General features: G+C 39.4%; 1 protein-coding gene across 1 annotated transcript in view; it reads right to left on the minus strand.

Moving 5' to 3' along the window:
- Positions 1 to 25,503, minus strand: part of Arhgef38 (Rho guanine nucleotide exchange factor 38) — a 113,198-nt gene that overhangs the window by 51,667 nt on the left and 36,028 nt on the right. Inside the window, exon 3 of the mRNA XM_036191547.1 lies at positions 8,035 to 8,158. Within this exon, the coding sequence (XP_036047440.1) occupies positions 8,035 to 8,158 (124 nt within the window). The remainder of the gene's footprint in view (positions 1 to 8,034; positions 8,159 to 25,503) is intronic.

Below are 25,503 nucleotides of genomic sequence, written 5' to 3' on the forward strand. Positions count from 1 at the left end.
AACCTTGACCTCACTGGAGGCTTAAGCCTAATACTGTAGCCTATTGACTCTCCCTCACAAGCCTTTCTTCTCTGCCTGGACTTTGAATCCTTGACCATGAAAACCCTGTATTTTCACTGGAACAGACAGCTTTTCTGCCACTGTTTATGTGTGAGAAAAGTCTATGATTTTTCAACTCTTCATCTGAATCTCCTACAACACTGGTTGTATATACTCTAGTAATAGGCTGGTGTGGAACACTTCCAGCCTGTTTGTTACAGGTGGCTAAAAGCAACTTGGTCAAACTTATCTGCATCTTGATTCTCTTCCTCTCTCTCCTTCTCTATCTCTCCCCCTTCCCCTCTTCTCCTCTTTCCCTCTCCATCTCCCTTCTTTCCCACTTCCCCTCTCCATCTTCCTCCTGGAAAACTCATTCTGATGAGCCACATTGAAGCATTTCCTACAGGGCACCATGGCATGAATTCTCAAATAATTAACACTCCTTCTTACAAAGTTACTGCCTAGAGACAGAGTCTTACACACACACACACACACACACACACACACACACACACACACACACACAATTCATCTATTTACTTTATAACTGAACTGCAGCCCCCCCCCCCACCCCTGTTTAAAGAGACAAAGCTTTAAGAGTACACAGAACTGCCATGGAACAACAGTGGCTAACCTATTGTTGAAACGCAGATATGGGAAATTCCAAACTGTCTTCCTCTGACTATAAACTCACCCTTAAGAAAAAGCATATGAGAAATTACAGTTCCCTTTACATGAACTTCTTTTAGCCCTGTTCTCTATGCTCTATGTATGAGGTGAGTGTGTAGACTGAAGCATATTTTTGACAGTCTTCTTTAAAATACTTTGAAGCATTGCAGTTTGTGCAATCATATCTAAGACAGTACAATTGCTAGGTGAGTTCTCTAATGCTGTGTAACAAACCATGGTTCCAAAGCATATTGTGTTAAAACAATCATTTTGATTTTCTGTTAGTTTTATGTGCTCACTCAGCTCAGCTGAGTGACTCTTTGACTTTACTTCATGTTCTCTGGGGATGCAGTTGTAGGAGGACATCACTGGACAGTGGTGGCCAAGAAGGCTCCTTTGTAAGTCTGGTCCCTTGACTGACAGTTGGATGTGTGGCTTTGCTGGAATACTGGGATGGCTAAACAGATTTCTCAACCTGTCTCCACATCATCTTTCTAACAAGATAGAAGGACTTCTTAACTGGCTGTGTTACAAGAGCATACATTGTTCTGCTTTCTTGGGGGCTTAGTCCAGTTACCATCACAGTGTCATGCCTAGTGGATCTAGGCTACTTGGCAGTGTGAAAACTGGAAGCCATGGTTCATTGAGTCTTCAGGAAACCAGCTTCGGAAATTATCACTCACTCTGCCATACATAGAAGTGACATGTGATTGGCCAAACCTTCCTTCTTAAAGTAAAATATATCATTATGTATATGATTTATAAGGATGTATAAATACCAGGAGGCATAGAGAAACTACAAAATCCAAATCTTAATCTATTGTAAAGCATGACTAAAACTTCCAAAAAGAATTTGTATTATATTTAATTGTTATGAAAAGGAAGCCACACTTTATAAATAGATGTGTACATTTAGAATGGCTATGGTAATAGCAATTTAGTCACATCACATCTTAAGCATTAAGAATAAGCACTGGTTATTCTTTACATTTGATTTTATTGAATCCTCATAAAACTTATATGAGGTAAATACTACTGCCTTCAATTTCCAGATAGGAAGTTGAACTTCAGTGAGGTTTCATAATTTGCCTAAGATCTAGCAATAGAAAGAGATGGAATCCAATTCAACCCAATTTTAAAAGGTATATTATTATGCTCTTAAATTTTGTACTATCTTTTATTTTATTTGTCCTTGCTTACTATTTTCATAAATTGTCATAGAATATGTTCATTTTCAATATAAACAAGAACCAAAGCTCATCTCCAGAGATTTTTAAAAAAACTTCCCTATCTAGACTCAGTGTAGACTTTAAAACCCACTTTTTGTTTTGGCATTGGAATCCAGACAGCTCCCTGGATGCTCTCAGATCTGCAAGCAGAAGTATCTATTTATAAACTTGAACCTCATCCAAACACCAAGGTTTGTTGAGTAAATTTCTCCCCCCTCACTTATTGAGGTATCTAGTGGATCTGGCACCACAGCTGTGAGCCACAAACTCTTAATCTTGCTGTCTGAAGACACAGAGTCAGAACACCTGTGCTTTTCATTTTGCAGTAACATAATTTTGGAAACATCTCACCCAATCACTTTATGTTATGAAATCTAAGTGATAAAAGATTTCATGATAGGAACTGCCATTGAACTCTGCACTGATGTATGGATCATAATGGAGAATCAGGGAAGTGTTTAAGGCATACTGGAATGCTAATGGACTTCCCATACTCTCCTGACACAGGGCCTTTACTGTCTTTTCCTCAAGACTTCCTTTTGCATGTAACTGCTACCCTTCTGAATTAGTCAAATCCAAGTCCAAACACCACCTTCCAAATCAAGTTTTCCTCAGCATTTGAGTTGAAATATTTTTTTCCTCTGGAATTTTGTAGGAGTTAGCTATTATTATGCAGAAACATTATCCCCAAACTTAAAAGACTAAAAACAACTGTTTGCTCACCATCCTTGGCTTGAGGGTTGGGCATTTGCGCTAGGATGGCTTGTCTCTCTGTGATGCTGAAAGACTGATGGTTTACCGTGAGCTGATCAGCAATGTCTGGTCAGGTGGCTGAGGAGGACTGCACTCACCTGCCCAAGGCCATTTCTACATTTCTTGCAACAGCTGGGTAGTTTGCGCTTCTCTCTGTATGATCTTAGAGCAGAATTCATCATGCAGTCATGAAACATCACTTTGCCTCCTTTTATTAGTCGCCAGGCCAGCTCAGAAGCCAATGGTGATGCTCTAAAAGCAAAGCTCCAACCAACACTTTTTAACTTATAGCCTTTATTGTTTTAATTTTCTGAAATATTTCTGTAATCTTTTCAGTCATGACTAGAAAATTTAGAAGCACTACCCATTTTTCAGGTAGACTGTTAGCCAGCAAAGCTCCAGCAGCCCTCCCTACTCTCCTGTTCACCACACAGCACCAGTGTGCACTGCCATGCCTAGCTTTTCACGGGTACTGGGGATTCCCAACTCTGCTCCTCCTTCTTGTGTTTGTGCAGCAAACACTTTTACCACAGAGCCTCCTCAGACCAAGGCTGTCAAATTTGTGAATCATGTTTTAAATTGGAACATAATTTGTAAATACAGAAACATCCAATAAGCTCAGAAGATTCTGATAAGTGGAAAATATCAAAATTCTAATGATACATATCTGTATTTAAAGGTGTATTTATTTGAGCTGAAATAATTTGAAAATTTCATCTTTTTGCTTTTGTTTGGATACTTTTCTTTTTTAACAAGTGAAAAAAACCCACCAAACTATTTCTATTTATGATTTTTCAAAATGTGGTATTGTAAAATCTAGTACAAAATATAATTTTATCATGTTAAAGAAGAACGTCAAGCCAAGCATGGTGGCTCATGACTGTGATTCCAGCACTCAGGAGATGAGGCAGGGGGATCATAAAGATTTCCATGCCAGCCTGGCCTATGGAGTGAGAAACAATCTCAAAAAAATGAAATGAAATAAAGTAGAAGTAATCCTTCAAAAGCTTCTTTCCATGAGCCCAGTGTATGAAAGTTCAGTTACAGAATTTCAAAAATATTGTATACAACATGAGTTCTTATTGTTTAATTTTCCAGCTCATTCTTTGTTTTGGTAATGATAAATTCCAATGTCTTCTTATTTATAATATATTTTCTATAACTGCAGCCTGTAGACATAAAAAATTTGCTTCTGAATGCACTGTGATCCCATTCCACAGGCCTCTTCACAAACTGGCCCATAGCCACTGTAGGGAATCTTCATTCTAAATCCTGATTAGGGAGCAGCAACAAAGAAGGTCTTGACTGCCATGCATAAGATAATTTGATAGTTTAACAGCAAATTCATCTTCAAATATTGCTTGTCTCATGTGTGCTATTTTTATGTATAGAAAAGTATGCACACATTTTGACCATGTTTTATGGGAATAAAATACCAGCTTCATTATCTGCATAACACAATTTCTTTACTATAGATTTTATTTTGTTTAAAAACATTGTTTATTTGTGATTCTTTGCTTTATCTATGTGTAATTATATTGACACTTGCATTCAAAATGTAATAATTTTGAAGATCAGTTTTATTTTTAATTTTGTGTGTGTGTGTGTGTGTGTGTGCGCGCTCGCGCGCCAGAAGAGTGTGTTGAAATCCCTGAAGTTAGAGTTACCAGTGGTTGTGAGCCACTGGACATGAGTGAAATGTAATTCATCTGCAAAAGTAATATGTGCTCTTAACTGTTAACCATACCTTCAACCCCTACAATATTGAAATTTTAAGTCTTGGTTACAGTAACACTTATAATAAGATCAGAAAATAAATTTCTTAATAATAAATTTCTTCAAACATTTTCTGGTTTTGCAACTTTGATTCAAAAATTTAACTGCTATTAGAATGAACTGGCATTCCATATTCACTTTATTTATTGACAGATACACCCATCATCCAACTGCAAAACCTTTATTAACGGTGTCACCTCACTAGTAGCCATAACTTTTATATGTTTTATAGGTTCAAGGAACCTTGGTGTAAGGTTGAGGGAAATTAATGAAGAGCAACTGTTATCTCTTGTGAACAATAGCTCGTGAACCATCTTGCTATTTGAAGTAGTTCATAAACACACTTTAAGTAGCTATGTGTGTCCAATTACCTGACTTGAGCAATATTTTTATAACAATGACTCATGTTTTCTAATGTGGGTGTAGCTGCTTTTTCAGCAGATTTCTGTCTCCTGGTTGGTTTGTGGTCAGTGATGACAATATTGAGGTCCCTCTGATATATGGGGTAAGTATTCTGATTTTCACATGTTCATCATCAAGTTTCTTGAGAAGTAGAAAAATCAATACTTACATTATGTGAATACATTAGGCCTTTATGTCTAAAGGGTTTATTAGAAAATTCGAATAAGCATAACCAAATAGTAACAAGAGTGGTGGATATACAGCATACAAGTGACCTGACCACTGGTGAAGGAACAGGCAGACATTGCTAAGTAAAGCTGCCAGCCTCTATTGCCCACACACATTTCATTGACATCTACTCCATAAATCCCTGCATATCCCACCAACTCCACTGACTGGCATCCTGATAGCTTCATGCTTCTCATAGGTCATAGTGTATGCCACTCAGCATAGGCCATGGCACAACTAGCTGCTGCACCCAATGATGATGAAGGACCACCAGAACAATGAGGGTCCATTTCTAGCTACTCGGGTCCATGTGTCCTCACTGTATCTACCAGTGCCCTGAATGTGGCACTCCAAAGTGCTAGGAACGGAAATGGGCTTCGTTTCAGTTTACTGTGCTGTACTACTTCACTCAGTCAAGGGCCAGGCCTCTCACAACTTACCACAAAAGAGATGGCATTAGAGGTTGAACTACATGGATTTCAAATTTGTTTTCAGTATCATCTGTCCTTATTCTCACCTTCAGATGTATTCCCTACTCCTCCTGTACATGATCCTTCACACCAGCTTAATCACTTACTATTTTCTGAATGTGTTTACTACTTTCTATTAATGCTAAATAGAAAGAAAGTTCCAAAGAACATCTTTGCCCAACCTGGACCATACTTATGAAAAATATTATGAATGACTTTAAACCCACACAGTATCTCATAGTCCTTCCTTGATCCCTATTGAAAATGTTCTCATTAAGGGTTTTGGTAGCATAAAACACTCTGATGGCAATCAAACACACACCTTCACTTCAGGGAGAGATCTTACTGCGAGCTTAGGAGGGTCAGAGATGATCTTTTCCATTTCACTCTGCCCAACAGTGCCACACAGCATCTTCCTCTGTAGGCATGCTGCTACTCACAACTGTTCATAGGATGAACTGATAAATGGCTAGTGATCCCTACTAAAGTGAAACATATACAATCTTATGAAGAAAGAAAACATTTTCCCAGTTTATTGGGGATGTTGAACCACAAGGAAAGAGACTTTAAACCTGACTGAATTCTTTCATAATTCTTTCATAAGATCAGTCTGTTGCCTAAATTTTGGACCCAATTTTGTTCCTTTCTATAACTCTAACATCCACTAAAAAGAAGATTAAATAAAGATAGAAAGTGTGTGTGTGTGCGTGCGTGCGTGCACATTTGCCTCAAAGAGATGTTCCACAAAGATTAACAGCAATGGTCACTTGCAGGAGAGACAGTGGGTTTGGAGGAGTATATAAACAATCTTGCATCCTTACTCTATAGATCCTTGATTGCTTTACTATTTTTATAACATGTAATATATGCAAAATTACAAAATGATCATTTTAAAAAACAATTATTAAGCTACACAGCACTATGTATTGATACATAAACCTCCTTCAAGAAGTTATTGCAATGCTTAAGACATGAAGAGAATAGAATTTAGGCTGAATATTTTTCATGTGATATTCTCCACAGTCATTTTTAAAAACTTTGTCAGAGTAAAAACTATGTATGTATACACACACACACACACACACACACACACACACACACACACACACACACAAAGGGAGCATGTGAATGGGCCAGACTGGCAGATCCAAAGGTCTAGTATCTCCATGACACAAAGCAACAGTAGTGTCTTAGTTAGGGTTTCTATCGCTGCGACAAAACCCCATGACCAATGAGTAAATTGGGGAGGAAAGGGTTTATTAGGCTTACACTTTAGCATTACTGTTCATCCCTGAAGGAAGTCAGGACAGGAACTCAAAACATGGCAGGATTCTGAAGGCTGGAGTTGATGCAGAGGCCATAGAGGGGAGTTGCTTACTGGCTTGCTTCCCCTGGCTTGCTCAGCCCACCTTCTTTTAGAACCCAGGGCCAGCAACCCAGGGATGGCACCACCCACCATGGGCTGGGCCCTCCCCTTTTGATCACTAATTGAGAAAATGCCTTATAGCTGGGTTTCAAGGAGGCATTTCCTCAGCTGAGGCACCTTCCTCTCCAATGACTCTAGCTTGTGTCAAGGTGACACACAAAACCACCCAGTACAAATAGGATATCCAAGAGAAGTCCCATTGAGGGCCCATTATCCATAGGGTGGCAGAAGCCAGAGGCCTTGAACCAGACCAATGACTCTTTGCAATGAACACTTACAATAAAGATGTGTGGACTAAAGGGTGTTCTGTGTGACTCATTGGGCCACACTACAGCTATCATACCAAGATTTATTTATTTATTTATTTATTTTTGCTTGTTTTGGTTTTGGGTTTTTTTGTTTCACTTTTAAATTTTGTTTTGGGGGGTGAGGATGCAAGAGCAGAGGGCAGAAGTGAGGGGCCAGGAAGGTGAGTTGCATAGGGTTACATGATGTGAAATCTACAAAGAATCAATAAAAAAATTTAAAATAAAATAAAAATAAGAGAAAAAATTTAAAATAGGAGTAAAGTGGAAAACACTGAAAATATAGATGTTGTCTAAGTTCTTTGGAGACTATATACTTCTCATGTAAAATATTTACAATTTAAAATCTGTAAATTCATAGATTTATGATTTAAAAAATCCATTGTGATTGAAATCAGGATAGCTATTAAAATATTTAATTATTTAAGGACCAAGGAAGTACTAGCCATAAAACCAAATGAAAGCCCATCTGGAAAGCAGAGAGACTGAAAGAGTGAATATTAAAAAGTGAATTCTTTCTGTGCTCAGTGCTACTGAGGGACCTCAGCCAATGGCTATAAACCCATTTGGAGATAAATGTAAAGTTTGTGTAATTTCCATGAACCAGAAGGCAGATTCAATATTTATATATCACCTGGGAAGCTTTGTACATCAGGCACATAAAACCAAAGTACCAGGGGGTTATTAAAATACTATTTCCTGTTGTACTGCAGAACCCAGGAAGAGAACACACATACCGATTACTTGCATGGCCGGATCCACGTCTGCTGTGGCCTCTTCCAACATGGACAGTAGTTTAGCTGATATCTGGTGCACGGACTCGATGTTGCTAAACAAGCCCTCCACGTCCAGCCTGTCAACCTGAAGAAGCAGAAGCTCTGAGCACCAGCGGATGGGAAGAGAAGTATTGTGTGCCCCACACTTCCTCCTGCTAGACAGCAAGGATTTTTAACTGTCAGCCCGTGCCGCTACCCTCATCCTGCTCTGTGAAATGCTCATTCAGGACCTTTAAGTGTAAATGTATAGCATCAATGTATAGATTTTTATCGAGGAAATTATGATGATGTATTATACTTCTGTCTTAAACACCACCAACAAAAACGTTTGACTTGAGTGTGTAGCAGAATTTCTCAAAAGAAACCAGATTGGGAAGATTCAGACCTAATGGTATTTTTCTAACTGCCCTCTATGCAGGTATGTACCACTGAACTTAGACTATTTTACTGTTGGGCTGGAGAGATGGCTCAGTGGTTAAGATCACTTGCTGCTCTTCTGGCAGACCTAAATTCAAATTCAAGCACCCACATCAGACTACCCATAACTTCCTGTAACTCCAGCTCCAAGAGATCTGACACCTTCTTCTGGCCTCTGTGGGTACCTGAATACATATATCATAACACACACAAGCATGCAAAAAATTAAAAGCAGAATATTTTACTGCTTTCACAGCAGAAACATGACCATATCTTTTTCAAAGATGTTTTAAACCACAGATGTTCTAGACGTGATGGCAAATAAATGTGCTGGGCTACTTCTTGCTCCTTTCCTTTGAAATAAATATACTAATTAGGATTGTCATGTGTTATAATTTCAAGATGAGTCTCAAAAATCAGTGTGATCATTCTTATACTCTATGCTTATCATAAAATCTTATTTATTCATCTTTCATTGGCTATTTCCTAGGTGCCTTCTGTGCCCTAGGAAATGCAACAGGAGATCTTTTTAAAAATTATTTTATATAAGACATTTTCTAGTCATGTTACATATCAGCCACAGATTTCCCTGTCCTCCCTCCTTCCACCCTCCAGCCCCCCCCCCCCCCCCGCCACCAATCCACCCCCATTCCCACCTCCTCCAAGGCAAGGTCTCCCCTGGGGAGTCAGCAGAGCCTGGTACATTCAGTTGAGGCAGGTCCAATCCCCTCCTCCCTACACCAAGGCTAAGCAAAGTGTCTCAGTTTAGGCCTTAGGTTCCAAAAAGCCAACTTATGCACTAAGGACAGGTCCAGGTCCCACTGCCTGGTGGCCTCCTAAACAGTTCAAGCTAATCAACTGTCTCACTTATCCAGAGGGCCTAGTCCAGTTTCATGGGGGCTCCTCAGCTATTGGTTCACAGTTCATGTTTCTGCTAGTTTGGCTAGTTGTCCCTGTGCTTTTTCCAATCATGGTCTCAATATCTCTTGCTCATATAATCCCTCCTCTCTCTCATCGATTGGACTCCTGGATCTCTACCTGGGACTTGGCTGTGGATCTCTGCATCTGTTTCCATCAGTCACTGGATGAGAGTTCTGTCATGACAGGGTGTTCGGCCATCTGATCACCAGAGTAGTAGGTCAGCTCAGTCACTCTCTCGACCATTGCCAGTAGTCCATAGTGGAGTCATCTTTGTGGATTTCTGGGGACCTCTCTCGAGCACTCTGCTTCTTTCTAATCACATGGGGTCTTCATTTATCATGGTATCTCAGAAGAGAGATCTTTTCTTAGGGAGTGACTAGTAGAGAGAGGGTTAGCTGACTGCTTTCAATAATCTGAGTGTGGTGAGAAATGCATTGACTTGGTCTTGATTTTTGTTTTTTTTTTTTGTTTTTTGAGACAGGGTTTCTCTGAGTAGCTTTACGCCTTTCCTGGAACTCACTTTGTTGTCCAGGCCGGCCTTGAACTCACAGAGATCCGCCTGCCTCTGCCTCCCGAGTGTTGGGACTAAAGGCGTGCTTCACCCCCCATCCCAGTATGGTCTTGATTTTTAAAAGTATTCCTTCTTTATAATTAAATTATGTTTATTCAAGGTCCAACTACATTGGTGTAGGATCGTCTGAGATTAGCAAACAATGAAGAACAGGAATTGGTTCCATTTGTCCATAATTTATTATGCTTGAGGTCGTGGATAGCTATGTGATCAGTAAGCTTGGCACAGAGGAGCTTCAAAGGAAATGAGCAAAACTGTTGAGAAAGGTCATCAAAATCAGAAGAGAGAGACTTACAAATGCAGTCGAGGAAAGAGGGCCAATAAGTTAAGGGAGCTTAGTAACAGTGGGCATAAGCAAGAGATAGACCTGGGACCCAGGTAACAGCTTAGTAGGTAAAGCATGGTAAAGTGCTTGCTGTGCAAACCTGAAGATGTGTCTGGATCCTTGGCATCTTCTTAAACAGCAAGATGTGGTAATGCTTGCTTGTAAATTTCAGCACCATCCTGGCTAAGACAGTGTAGCCTGATAGGACCCATGAGCTCCAGATTGCACTATAGCAGTGTTCTCAGCCTTCCTAATGCTGCGACCCTTTAATACAGTTCCTCATGTTGTGGTGATCTCCAACCACAAAATTATCTTTGCTGCTACTTCATAACTGTAATTTTGCTACTGTAATGAACTGTAATGTAAACATCTGTGTTTCCTGATGGTCTTAAGTGACTCCTGTGAAAGGGTCACTCAAACTCCCCAAATGGATTGTGACTCAGATGCTGAAAACAGCTGTGATTTTTGAGTTTGTCTTTGAAAGGGTGTGTGTGTGAAGAACTATCAAGAAAAAGATGCCCACATCCCTCCTTTCACTTCTGGCTTCCATTCACACAAGCATAGGTGAGTGTACCTGCATACATATGCATAACACACACATACACACACACACACACACACACACACACACACACACACACACCACACCACACACGGAGGACTAGGGAGGCAGAGGGAGGGAGGAAAAGGAGAGAGGGAGGGAAATAAGGAGAGAGAGAGCAAGAGAGAGAGACAGAGAGAGGATGTTGTGGGTCTTCCAATAAAGGCTGAAGATTTTGTCATCAAAGTCTATTAGATCAGGGGGTAAGAAAATACTGTGTTGGTCTTCTTAATGATGTTCCTTTTAGAGACCAGTCAGTGTGTTCTTCATATTGTACATGCGTGTTATTTTGGTAAGCAATTTTGTCTCCAAAGTCGAAGGAATGATTTCACAGTGAACCTTTGCAAACATTATGACTGTGTCCATTATTTCTTATGCTACACAGCAATACTCCATACATTTCTTTTACTCATTCCTGAGAAATTCCTTGTTTTCAGGTCATTAACACTGTCCTCAAGATAACTCCCAAATTCTCTTGTTAGCAAATCCACACAATTGCCTATTTCAATCTAAAATTAGACAGCCTTTTTCCAGCTACTTTTGTTGTTGTTGTTTTGCTTTTAGGCAGGGTTTTTCTATAATGGCCCTGGATATCCTGGAATTTACTATGTTGTCCAGGCTGGCCTTGAACTCACAGAGATCCACCTGGCTATGCCTTCTGAGTGCTGGGATTAAAGGCATGTACTAGCATGCCCAGCTTTTCCAACTACTTTTATGTATTCTGAGTTTATTAGGACTGAGTGTGTAGGTCAGGGGTAAAGTGCTTTCATAGTATGCATGAAGTCCTAAATATGGTTCTAGTTCTGAAATATATTGCTGAAGTAAATTATCTGCATCCCCACACTAATTACTACATTGCAATTGCAATTAATACCAGCTTTTAGGGTCTTTAATCCAGGGTCTCCAAAAATATACCTTCCCCAAGTATTCACTTAGGAGGAAAGGATACATGGGCTCTTTTGCATGGACTCTAGGAATGTTTGGGGCTTCTGTTTTCTATATTATGAAGCATATTTAATATTATACAAATGCTTAGAAACACATGACAGCTATTGGCTTATGTTAGTTAACGTGCATGAAACTACCATTTAATAACTTATTATCAATTGGTCAGAACCATACGGACCTATTACACTGTTTGATTACTATGTCAGGTAGAAATAAAATGTGACTTCTTTTAAATGTACTGGTTGTGATTTCTTTGATATTACCCTGGGAGGTGTGACGCTTTAATTTCCTCATCACCTGCTTTATAAGATAGTGAGTAGATATACTTCATACACTGTGTCCATGTTATTTTATTGTGCAGTGCAATCTTGAGTTTATCCGTTTGAAGTGCTGTTAACTTTTTTTCTTTCATATGCCTCTCCATCTTCTCTGTGAAGTATGAGCTATCTTGAAGAAATGCAGACAGAGTAAAGCAAGGTGCTGTGTGTGAAGTTATACATGGAGGTTAAGAGGGATCCAACACCGTGACCTTGCAGTCTTACACCCTCATAAGGATCAGCAAATGCCACTCACAAGTTAGTCGGTGTCCCCAGACTTCCTCAGTTTCTGCTGACTTTTCACTGAGTTTTCCCTTCTTCCTTCTATTTGCCAAGGTCACTATCCTGTATATCTAATTTAGATTACAAATCCATTTAGCAAGAATCTAATACTACATTCTATCTATAATCTTAGCTCAGTGCAACAAATTCTGAACAACAGAAACTTAGTTTTTAATTCCATTTCTTCCTGAAGGACAGAAAGGATTAAAACATCAATTGGCCTGGTTTCAATCCTATCACCACGGGCCCTTGGGGATTCTGTGAATCATAAAATGAATTCACATCCAGGCACGGCTGTGCCAAGGAACAAACAAACATCTGGTCCAAATCGGCTTTTAAAAGTGATAGATGGTTTTACGATTACTGTGTTATAAATTCATGGAAACATCCACATACATTTATTAATCATTTGCTCAAAACGGGCAAATTTCTTAGAGCTTAAAATCAAATTCTACTTTAAATGAATTAAAACTTACTCTTGAAAAAAAGTTTGAGAAAACACTTCTAAGACAAATCAACAAATAGTTATTCAGATCTATGAAACATAGAAATTAAAGCTCACTATTTATCCTAACAATTTAATATGTTGTTTTGTAGAAGTGTTCATCATGGGATATACTTCAAATAGGAAGTTCCCATCACATTCAAACCATTAGAAGGATTTAAAACCAGGTAATGTGATAACTCTACTTGCTCTTTTTTGTTCAAGGGTACTTCAGCTACCTATGGTATGTTATAGTTTCATAAAAAAAAAATTAGCATTTTTTTCTATTTCTGAGAATATATCCTTGGAGTTTTGATAAATATTGCTTTGGGTTGTATGGACAGTTTGAGGACAGTATTTTTAGGTTCAGGAATACTTACTGTCTTTCCATTTATTCAAATTCTTACTAATATGGTTTTGAGTGAAGTTTTAAAACATGCTGTAACATCAGGCAGTGGTGGTGCACGCCTTTAATCCCAGCACCAGGGAGGCAGAAGCAAGCAGATCTCTGTGAGTTCAAGGCCAGCCTGGTCCACATATCATGAGTTCCAGGACAGGCACCAAAACTACACAGAGAAACCTTGTCTTGAAAAACAAAACAAAACAAAATATGCTGTAACATTTTAGTAAACAAACCAGTATAGTACCAACATAAATATACACACATATCCCATTAAGCAGGAAGCCCAGAAGCAGACCTATACATTTATGATTAATTGATTGCAACAAACAATGACGAAAAGAAGTCTCCTCTTTAATGTGCTAAGAAAACTGACCAATCACTGCAAATATCAATTCAAAATAGACTAAAGGCTCAAATGTAAAACCACCATAGTCAAAATGGACAAAAGAAAATAATAATATCCAGAAAGTATTTGTCAAAATGCTCAATATAAATCATTACAAAAATGCAGAATAAAATCACAATGACTTATCAGTTAACATCTTTTTTTGTTGTTGCTGGCCTCAAACTCACAGAGATCCACCTGGCTCTGCCTCCTGAGTACTGAGATTAAAGGTGTGCACTGCCAGCACCCGGCTAGAATAGTTATTGTTGAAAGGATAAACAACAACAAGTATCAGTAAAGATATGGAGGGAAGGAAACCACATGAACTGTTGGTGGGGATGCAAATTAATTTATCCACTATGGAGAACTGTGTGGACATGTGATCCAGGACCTCACTTCTAAATTATATCCAAGGGAACCAAAATCAGGATGCCAACCAAAGCACTGCAATGTCATGTTCCTTCTGTCATTCACAATAACTAAGAAATAAACAATCTACCCGTCTATCCAATGGACAAATGGATAATGAAATTATAGTACAAAAATTAAACAATCTACCTGTCTATCCAATGGACAAATGGATAATGAAATTACAGTATAAGTGGATAAATTATAATATTATAGCCCAGTGGTATACTACAGGTCCTTAAAACAATAATAATGAGGTATTGATGTGCTGGAGCACATGAAGAGACCTGACCTGCAGACCCAAAGCTACAGGATCTCCACAACACTGGGCAACAACAGGATATCCAGAAAGAGCTCCAGTGAGGGCTCAGCATTGATAGTGTAGTAGAAACCAGAGGCCTCCAACCAGACCAATGACTCTTTGCAATGAACACTTGCAAGTAAAGACATATGGACAAAGAGATTACTGTGTGACTCACTGTGTCACACTACAGCTTCCACGACAAGATTTTTAATTTCCCCCCATTTTTTCTCGTAAACTTTGTTTTATTTGGATGATGGGGTAGAGTTCAGGGGTGGAGGGCAGATGTGAAGAGACAGGGAAATGAATGGGATCAAGATGCGTGATGTAAAAGACACATTGAATAAATAAAAAGAAAAGATAATGAAATCTGTCATTTGAGACAATGTGGATGAACTTGGGAATTATAGTAACTAAAATAAATTAGCTGCACCACAAATGCCACATGGTTTACTTAGAAAATACAACAATGTCAAACTTACAGAACAGAGAGAAAAACTATCCCAGAGGCTGGAGGTGGCCCTTTGGGAGTTGTCAAAGTCATAAAGTTTTCCTTAAAGGAACAGGTTCAAGAGATCCATTGTTTATCATATATAATATAATATATACCTGAAAATTGTTGAAAGAGTACATTTTCAGTGTTCTCATCATACACACAAAGACACATTGCTGAGGTGATGTAGTCATTTCATAACATAAGTGTATATAAAGATATCATGCTTCTAACCATAAATATATGTGATATCTTTTTTTTCAATTAAAAAGTAAAATTTAAAAATATTGAATCTGTACCAATATGTGTATGATATATATGTATATATGTCCAAATATAAAATTCTTAGTAAAGGAGAATAGATTTATGAAATCACATTAATTCAAAGATTATAATAACTGATACAGAATTACTTTGTACCCCTACAGGAACCTGACAATTCATTCCTTGATTTTCCTTTTTTTACACCATGGTCTAATACCTTCATTTACTCAAAACAAACAAACAAACAAACAAACAAACAAACAAAAAACCCCTTTGTTTTCACATAACATGCTATCCATTTAAATCAAATCTGGTAAGGATTCTATCTGTCTAGATGTTTGCCATATCTCTGCTCTTTCTTTTGCATTTGAGAGGAGTGGCAAGAACCACAGATCCTTAGTGCTATCCTATTCTGCTGGAACTCTCCCATCACTCCCCTCTTTTTGCTGTGGTAGGCATGCTATCTAGCCTACCAGTCAGTCTGGGTGTTGCCAGGTGTATGTGCTACAGTCTGAATGTTTACAATTCCCCCCCCCATTCATATTCAAATCTTACATTCAAATTAATTGGATTAGGAGATGGGCTCTGTGGTGGTTTGAGTCAGAAATGTCCCTCCTAGGCTCAGGTATTTGAACACCTGATCCCCAGTTGGTGGAGCTGCTGGAAGAGGCTATGGGGCCCTTAGGAGGCAAGCTTTGCTAGGAAATTCCTCACTAGGGGCAGCAGGCTTTGGGTGCTTATAGCCATATCTCATCTCCAGTTCTCTGTCTGCTTTCTGTTTGTGGGTTAAAGATGCAGTATCTTAGCTTCCTACTCTGGTATGTCTTCCCTGCCATGATGGACTTGCCTTTTAGAATCGTAAGCCAAAATAATTTTTTTCTTTGTAAGGTTTCAGGCGACTCTCTTCTAGTTACTCATAAAATATATAATACATTACTGTGGACTCAGCTCCTTCCCTACTGCTGTTCCCCAGAAACTAGAATTTACTAGTTCTAATTGCTTAGACGTGCCCAAGATCTATACGCCTGTGAACCTTGCTCCCAACCTTCTAGCTCTAGTCAGCATTGTTCTACATGTAATGTCCACATGTGAGAGGGGACATGCAGAATTGATCTTCCTGTGTCTGATTTATTTTTCTCAACATTATGTCCCCTATCCTAGCCACTTTCCTGCAAGTAAGAGAATGATGTTATTTTTTAAATGGCTGAATAAAGCCATTGGGTATGTATAAACCACTTTTTCTTGACCTATTTGCTCTGGTTTAAGTGTGAATGTCCCTCATAGGCTCACATTTGCATACTTGGCCCCCAGCTATTGGTATGGCTTAGGAGATAGAGTCTTGCTAGAGGAAGTGGATCACTGTGGAGTGGGCTTTGAGGTTTTATAGCACGGCACCACTTCCTGTACACTTCTGTTTCACTATTTTGCAGATTTTCACCCCAGTCACCGTGCCTTCTCAGATATGATAACCATCCCTTCTTAAACTATAAGCCGGAATATGCTCCCTTAAGTTGCTTCTTGTCAAATATTTGGATACAGCAATGAGAAAAATTAGGTTAAATACTACTGTTCCATTTATGGACACCGAGGTTGATTAATTCTCAACTATTGTGCAAAATAGAGCAACAAAAGCAGGCATGCAAATGTTACTGATATCCTTCCCTTTGAATATATATGCCCAGAAGAGAGACTATGGGTCATACAGTAGATCTAGTTAGTTTCTTTTTTTTTCCTTTTTATTATTATTTTTTAAATTTTATTATTTAATTTAATTTTACACATCAGCCACAGATAGCCCCTGTCCTCCGGAGCCCCCCACCCCCGTCCCCATTCCTATCACCTCCAGCACAAGGACTCCCCTGGGGATTCAGATCAGCCTGATAGATTCAGTTGAGGCAAGTCCAGACCCCTCCCTTCACCCAGGCTGAGCAAAGTGTCCCAGCATAGGCTCTAGGTTCCAAACAGCCAGCTCATGAACTAAGGACAGGTCCCAGTAGTAAGGATTCTGTCCTTAATTATGTCATCAGCCTGGGACGGCGGCCCAGCCTAAAAAGCAGGCAGACCCTCTGTGTGTCTCCCTTTTCTCTTTCTGCTCTCTCTGCTAGCAGCCAGCCACCAGTGCTGCCTGCCGCCTTAACCAATACCTGTCCCCCTGCTTGGGGGCCTCCCAAACAGTTCAAACTAATCAACTGTCGCACTTATCCAGAGGGCCTGATCCAGTTGGGGGCTCCTCAGCTATTGGTTCATAGTTCATGTGTTTCCACTAGTTTGGCTATTTGTCCCTGTCATGGTCTCAACATCTCTTGCTCATACAATCCCTCCTCTCTCTCATCGATTGGACTCCTGGAGCTCCACCTGGGGCCTGGTCGTGGATCTCTGCATCCACTTCCATCAGTCATTGGATGAGATTTCTAGCACGACAGTTAGGGTGTTTGGCCATCTGATCACCAGAGTAGGTCAGTTCAGGCTTTTTCTCGACCATTGCCAGTAGTCTACAGTGGAGGTATCATTGTGGATTTCTGGGGACCTCTCTAGCACTTTGCTTCTTCCTATTCCCACGGGTCTTCATTTATCATGGTCTGCTTTTCCTTGTTCTCCCTCTCTGTTCTTGATCCAGCTAGGATCTCCGGCTCCCCTAAGCTCTCTTTTCCCTGATGCTTGCCCTTCATTACCTCCCCCTCACGTCCAGTTTGCTCATGTAGATCTCATCCATTTCTCTATCATTGGGGGATCCCTGTGTCTTTCTTAGGGTCCTCTTTACTAGGTAGCCTCCCTGGAGTTCTGAGTAGCAGTCTAGTCATCTTTGTTTTACATGTAGTATACGCCTATGAGTGAGTACATACCATGTTTGTCTTTCTGAGTCTGGTTACCTCACTCAGGATGATGTTTACTTTCTTCTTTTCTTCCTTCCTTCCTTCCTTCCTTCCTTCCTTCCTTCCTTCCTTCCTTCCTTTTCTTCTTCTTCTTCTTCTTCTTCTTCTTCTTCTTCTTCTTCTTCTTCTTCTTCTTCTTCTTCGTTTTTTGAGACAGGGTTTCTCTGTGTAGCTTTGCACCTTTCCTGGATCTCACTCTGTAGCCCAGGCTGGCCTCGAACTCACAGACATCTGCCTGCATCTGCCTGCCGAGTGCTGGGATTAAAGGCATGCACCTCCACCATCTGGCCAATTTTTAATTTCTTAAAGAACCTCATTGCTGTTCTGATGGTCCTGCCCCAACTCACACTGCCACTAGCAGTGTATCAGACTTCTCCTTTTCCCTATTGCCATTTATTTTCTTTTTGATAACAGCCTTTAACTGAGGTGAGGCGAGGCCAAATTGTATTTTCTACCTGCATTTCTGTCCTCATTAATGAAGTTGGGCATTTTTCATAAGTTTGTTGGCTAACTGAATTTCTTCTTTGAGTAATAGTTACATTCTTTGCCCAATTTTATTGAATTATATTTTATCAGTGAAATTTTAAAATCCCTTACATACTCTGCGTCTCAGTCTTTTGTCAGATTGATAAGTTACAGTGATTTTTCCTCATTTTATTGATTTGTCTTACTCTCTTGCTGTTTCCTTTCATTGTCCATGACTCTTCAATGTAGTACTCTGTTTATATTAAGGCCCATGTATAGACACATGTATATTATACTTATATATAAGGCATATGCATATTATATTTATGTTGATGTTGATTACATACATTTTAAATATTTCAGGGTATAATTTTTAGTTTTCCGTCTTGCGTCAAACCTGAGTTTTCTCAATATATTTGTCTTCCTGAGTTTTTCTAATGTCCCACTATGTCTAAGATAGTGCTGTTGTGCGTACACAATTAGTCAATAAAAATTTGGCCATTTAAATGGAGTTTCTACAATTACAAAAATACTTTTGTGGAAGCCTGTTAAATATTCTTTTTATCATTCCACTTGGCTCTGAGTAACAGAATAGGCAAATATCAAAAGTAGTTCAAGGAAAAAAAATGAAAATCGAATTTGATTCTTCAAAATACCATATTAAGTGAATATTTTATAATGTCCTACTTAGATCTGGCTACAAGGGCAAACCGTGGTGCCTAGTTTGGCTGTTTGTAGTATGTGGGTAATTACTGACAGAAGCCAGCCTCCTCCTTAGTTTATACTTGCCAAGTGTCTGTTTATTCTTTTCTGTTTAATGACAAACACTTGAACTGGGTGACTCAGTTTAAGTCAAACACGTCATAAGGAAAGCAGCTAAACATTCTCAGGGAGCGTACAAATGTCATCCAAAGACTGGAGAAAAGTCTAGATTTTCACAGAAGTTGTTCCTATGTCTTGCAGAAAATTAAGGATGTATAGATAAAAGAAAGCAAATACAATCACTCATCATTCACCCCAACAGTTACCACTGATATTTTTAGGTATATTCTTCAGAACTCTGTGTGGAGTGGGGTGAGGGTTGGGTGGCTGTAGGTGTACTGTATCTGTTCAAAGGAAGTATATAGATCAATTAGAGTTTTAAAAATCTTCAAACTTCACATAAACATTGTTTCCTGCCATCAACTCCCTCATTTGCACTGTTGAATGGGAAGATTATGTGGAAACACTGTGGACTTCTGTTGTGGAATATTTGTTTAACTATGTAAAGATGTGTTGCATTTGTTTAACTATCTAAGGATATGTTACATTTTTTAAATTATGTAAAGATGTGTTGCCATTTTACCTTGCCTGTCTAAAACACCTGACTGATCTAATAAAAAGCTGAATGGCTAATAGTGAGGGAGGAGGTATAGGTGGAACTTCTAGGCAGGGAGAGTGAGCAGGAGGAGGAATTTAGGCTGAGGGAGAAAGAAAAAGAGATGACAGGTCAGTCAGCCAGATGTGGAGGAAGCAGGAAAGTAGGACACACAGAATGAACAAAAGGTAAAAAAGCCCTGAAGCAAAACGTAAAAGTGTGAGTGGGACAAGCCTAAGCTAAGGCCGAACATTCATGATTAATAGTAAGTCTCTGTGTCTCTATTTGGGAGCTGGTTAGCAGTCCAAAGAAAATTCCAACTGCAGTCTTCTTTGTCAAGTTGCCGTTTTTACTATTGTGAGTACACTTGGATCCATCCTTGTTCATTCCCGTGATTACTTCCTTCTGACACAGTTAATATTGTAATGCTGAGTTTAGGTTACTAATATTTTCAGGGTTTCTAACAAATTCTGTGGGGAGGGGTGGAGAGAAGGCTCAGCAGTTAAGAGCACTTACTGTACAATCAAAAGAACTAGAGTTCAGATCCCAGTACACACATAATGATCTGAGTGTCCCACAAAGGCCTGTGCCTTCAGCTCCAATGAGGGCAGAGACAGGAGGATCTTTTGGTCTTGCTAGCTTCCAGCATAGCTGAACATCAACAACAAAAAAATATGTGAGCTAGTATGAGGAAAAGACCCTGACTCAAAGGAACAGGCAGAGAGTGATAGAGACAGATACTAAACATGCTTCTGGACCCACCCACATACACATATACTTCCATACACAGACCTTAATTAATTAATCAATCTTTTTAAAAACAAGTTTTAACAAGTCATGAATATTGAGTTTCTTAATGCTCAGTTATTACAACCATGATCTCGATTTTTATTTTAGGCTTCTAATTTTTTATGACAATCATGCCACTTCAGAGTCCCACATACATGCACATGATATGTACACAATGCCTGTAGAACACAAAAAAGAGTAAATAATGCTGCTTTTGAAAAACATGGTAATTATTTTCAATCAAATGCTTCTAGAATCTAATGCTAGAAAAGTTTTAGTGCTTCTATTTGGAGCAATTTTGCAATAAATGTATGATCAAGTAAAGTCCAATTTGGACTTTTTCCACTATTACTGTTCAAATGGGGTGTAATCAGACTTGGCTTAATGGATCTTCGGTCCCATGCCCTTCCCTAAAGAAGTTCCAGGTATTGATTTACAGTGAGTCCTGGATGGATGTATACACTCGCACATTCCAATATTAACTCAGACACTCTTAAAGTCCCATGATGTTTCAACTGAAATAAGTATACTTAGAGAGAAATAGAGCAGGAGATACATGAAATATAGACTTGAGAAGTAGAGCTCCAGGGCAGACATTCTGAGCTGAAAGAACTAGCTCTTAGTAAGGAGGAAGAAATGGAGGAGGGGAACGCTCACTGAACAGAAATCACAGTGAGTGGGAAAAGCAAATGTTGGCACGGAGCCCTGGCAAGCACTGTGCTTGGATGATTCTCTAATTACTGTTCCATTTACTTAGACAGTTGGCTTCTAGATTACAAAGCCTTTTGGGGTAAACTAGCCATTATTTCATCGGGTTTCTCAAAACTGCTGATTTGTATGTGTGAAATTTCTTGCAGAGAAACTAGATTCCAAGTGGCTAATTAAGTCATCTTATGAGCTGAGTCAGTGTCACAGCTAGTCTTGTAGCTAAGCAGCCAAGTTACCCAATGACCACTGAAGCACTCTGGGAGAGAAGTTCAGAACTGGACAGACTGACATAGCACAGAAAAACTGAAGTTCTGGGGGAAAGGTCAGTAAAGGAGCAGGGACGGGGCCAAGGAAGTGATTAAAGACCAGATCAGGGACTGGTCAGACGTGAGGAGTCCTGAGTGAAGAAGCCCACTCCAAAGCCTTTTGACTAAGAACAGACAATTCAAGTGCTTGCAGTGATACTCTTGGGGTGGGGGTGGGGGTTGCCTGAGCAACTGGGAGAATAGAGCTGCCATTTACTGAGATGAAACAGACTGTAAGACCAGTATGCATTGCTATAAGTGAATACCAGAAACTGGGCAGTTTATAGAGAATATATATGGGGGTGGGGGCGGAAATCCACGATCAAGAGGCTTGAAGCTGATGATATCAGTCTTCTGTCATCCCGTGCAAGAAAGTGTAAGAGAAGAAGAAGAAAATGCATGAAAGAGAATTACATTTAATTTATTTAAAATATTTTTTAAATAACCTCCCTTCCATAACAGCATTAATCCCACTGGGAGAGCAGAGCCCCTGGTAATGAATTACCTCTCCCAATACTGTTGCATTGAGAATTAAGTGTCCAACATGAACTTCAGGGAATGCATGTAACTGGAGAAGGGAGGTGTGTTCAAGGGAACCAGGAAATTAGTTCTGTGCATGCTGAATTTGAGATGTCATGTAGTCATGAAGTGATTTGAGCAAGAGGTCAGATAAACAGAACAGGACTTCAGTTCAACCTCAGGGCTGAGGCTTGCCAAGCATCAGAACGCAGCTAATTTATAGCCATGGAGCTAGATCAGATGCCTGGTGGATGGTTGTAGACTAAGAAAACCACATCTGAGCCCTTAACTACACTAGTGTTCGAAGATGATGTCAAACACCAGAGGCAGGGGCAGCAGCAGTCTGTGGTTTCTGTTGAAAGCAGCAAATAGGTCAGGGAAGCAAACACTTCCTCTGCTAACGTCTAAAGCAATTGTTTGCTGCATAACTAATTAGCATAACTAATCATGAACTGCCTTCTGTCACGATCATTTCTAATGTCATCTTGAAATATGTTGATAATTGCTCTTTGTGCATCAATGTGCTTAGGAGGCATTTTCTTGACCTCTTATTCGCTCTTCTAGGGCAGGATCACAACACATATTCACATGCTATCCATGCAGAGTTCAGTAGCAGGCATTAGGAGCACTAGGGGCTTGACAAACATTAACCATCTTGTTTGTATATATCACAGTCTCCATGAAATAGTGCTCCGTCAATCCGTCTGGAAGGGTTATGTCCCTTCTCAGAACTCCAACTACACCTATCAATCACTGTCTTGCTTTACAGCTTCTCATAACTGTAAGAAACCTATCACCTCTGATGACTGGTTCTAAGGGATCTTTTTTATAATAGGAACTGAATTTCATATGACTTTGTATACTTCCATGACCTAAAACTCATTAATTCATTGATTCATGAAGCCATCAACCTTGTCTGTGCCTAAAGTGCTGATTGAAAGTCATTACTAACAAAAACTTATTTTCCCCATATGTTTTTCCTTCCTGACCCCCTATTTTTGTTTTTGTTTTTTTGTACTTGGAGATTGAACTTGAGGCTTTGTTTATGTCTAGCAAATGCTCTACCATTGAGGTACATCTCTTATTATTAGTATTATTTTTAATTTTGAGACAAGGTCTCACTATTTTGCCAGTGCTTGACTTGAACTCATTATGTAGCCTAGGCTTACCCTCCACAATTAAAAGCAATTGAAATGGTTGTCTGTGCATCTCTGTTCTAGGAGGTGAAGTAACGGGTGCAGGGTCAACCACCCTCCCAGGATGAATGGGATGTTCCTGGGTTTTAAAGCAGATTTGTATATCACGCCTCCGATTTTCAGTTCTGAGCATGCCAATATCTGGACAGAACTGGGAAATTTGTTTAGCTATCTTTTCATTGGTTCAGTGGGTACTGACTGAACTATAGATTAGAAAAACTAGAGGTAACTACATTCACCCTCAATATAGCTTAGAGGAGGTTTATAAACGTAACAGTAGGAGAATAGTCTACATCAAAACCCAGCAATGCTGGGATTAAAAAAAAAAATCCTTTCATTTCTGAGAGGAGGGTTCCTGAACAAGCAATGATAAAGGAGTTCCCTCCAGGAAAAGAGGTTTCACTCACTAGAACATGGTGTATCACTTTCATCCTCAACTAATTCCGAATCCAGTATGACAGCAAGCTATGTGTCTTCCAGGATGGCAAGACTGAAATGTCCCTCCTAGGGATACAGAAAAGGAAAGGAAGCCTGTGGCTAACTGTCAGCACTTGAGAGAGGTGGGGTGGATATGAGTACTAATGGATTCATTTTCTGTAGTTTTTAATTTTAAAATTTAATATCTTAGAACTGTGACTTTCTTTCAAAACATTTTTATGTATTTATTTTAATTTTCTATGTATGCATGTGGTGTGTGTGTGTGTGTGTGTGTGTGTGTGTGTGTGTGTGTGTGGTGTGTCCAGGCACATACTTGTGTGGAGGTCAGAGGACAACTTCAGGTGTTCATCCTCACCTTCCACCAGGTCTTAAGTTGTATGCATCAAGATAGCTGTCCCTTGAGCTTCCAGGAAGTCACCCATATCTACCTCCTGTCTCTCTTAGGGGCACTGGGATTTCAGATGTATGCTACTATGCGTAGCTTTATATGGTTCTGTGAATCCAAATGCAGATCCTCACTTGTATGACAAGTAATTTTTGCCTCCTGAGCTATATTTCTAGTCCATAACTTGTCTCCAACAAACATAGGAACTTCTCTTATCAATAAAGTTTTGGGTAGCTCAGTAGTTAAGAGCACTCACTGGCTGCTCTTTCAGATGATTCAGGTTCAATTCCCAACATCTATGTGATGGCTCACAATTATTCATAACTCTAGTCCTAGGGGGTCTGGTGACTTCTTCTAGCCTCCAAGGGCATCAGACTTGTACATGGTGCACAGACATACATGCAGGTAAAATACCCATACACATAAAATAAATAATAATAAAATTAAAAAAATAGAACAAAGCTTTAGAAAAGCAAGGAGGACTCCACTGAATCCCCGAAGTCTCCCTTACTCCTTTCTATGTCTCCTCCTTTCTCTGTCTGTCTGTCTGTCTGTCTGTGTCTCTCTCTCTTTCTGACAGGGTCTCAGGTATCCAAGGCTGACTTTGAACTGTCTGCTGATGTAGTCAAGGATGACCTTCAACTTTAGATCCACCTGTCTCTACATTTTGAGTGCTACAGTAACAGGTGTGTGCCACCACGCCCAGTTTTCCACTGGTGTTTCTTTTTTTCTTCACATTGTTTGGATTTCACAACAGGACTTCAAGAATCTGGCCATATCGTAGAGCGCTACAGCCTAGATTTGTGTGATAAATATGGGATTTCACACATAAGAGGTAGTTAAGTCTTAGCTTAAAAAAACAAAGGAACAAACAAACAAAAGTGAAGCTCTACATGGCTGTACAAATCCAGGATTCATCATTGTGATGTCATATTACAAACCACGAAAATCAGTATTTCTAAAAATTCAAGGAATATTTGTACCAATATTTAAAGGAAATTTCCAGCAAGATTATGGTATTTAAAGTCATCAACGTAGCTCAAAAGATCTAGTGTAAAGCAGAACCAGAAACTCAAGTGTATTCCTTTTGAACCATTGCTCCACTAACTTAGTTATAGATAGCCGGCATTGGTTTTTTTTTTTGTTTTTTTGTTTGTTTGTTTTGTTTGTTTGTTTGTTTTTTTCCTCTGGTTTCTATCTAGTATAATACCCCAGATTCATAATTTTTTTTCTGCCCTCTGTTTCCTGGGCATGCTTTGCTTTTGTGTAATCATT

This window comes from Onychomys torridus, chromosome 6 (genome assembly GCF_903995425.1).
Source record: "Onychomys torridus chromosome 6, mOncTor1.1, whole genome shotgun sequence".
NCBI lineage: Eukaryota > Metazoa > Chordata > Mammalia > Rodentia > Cricetidae > Onychomys > Onychomys torridus.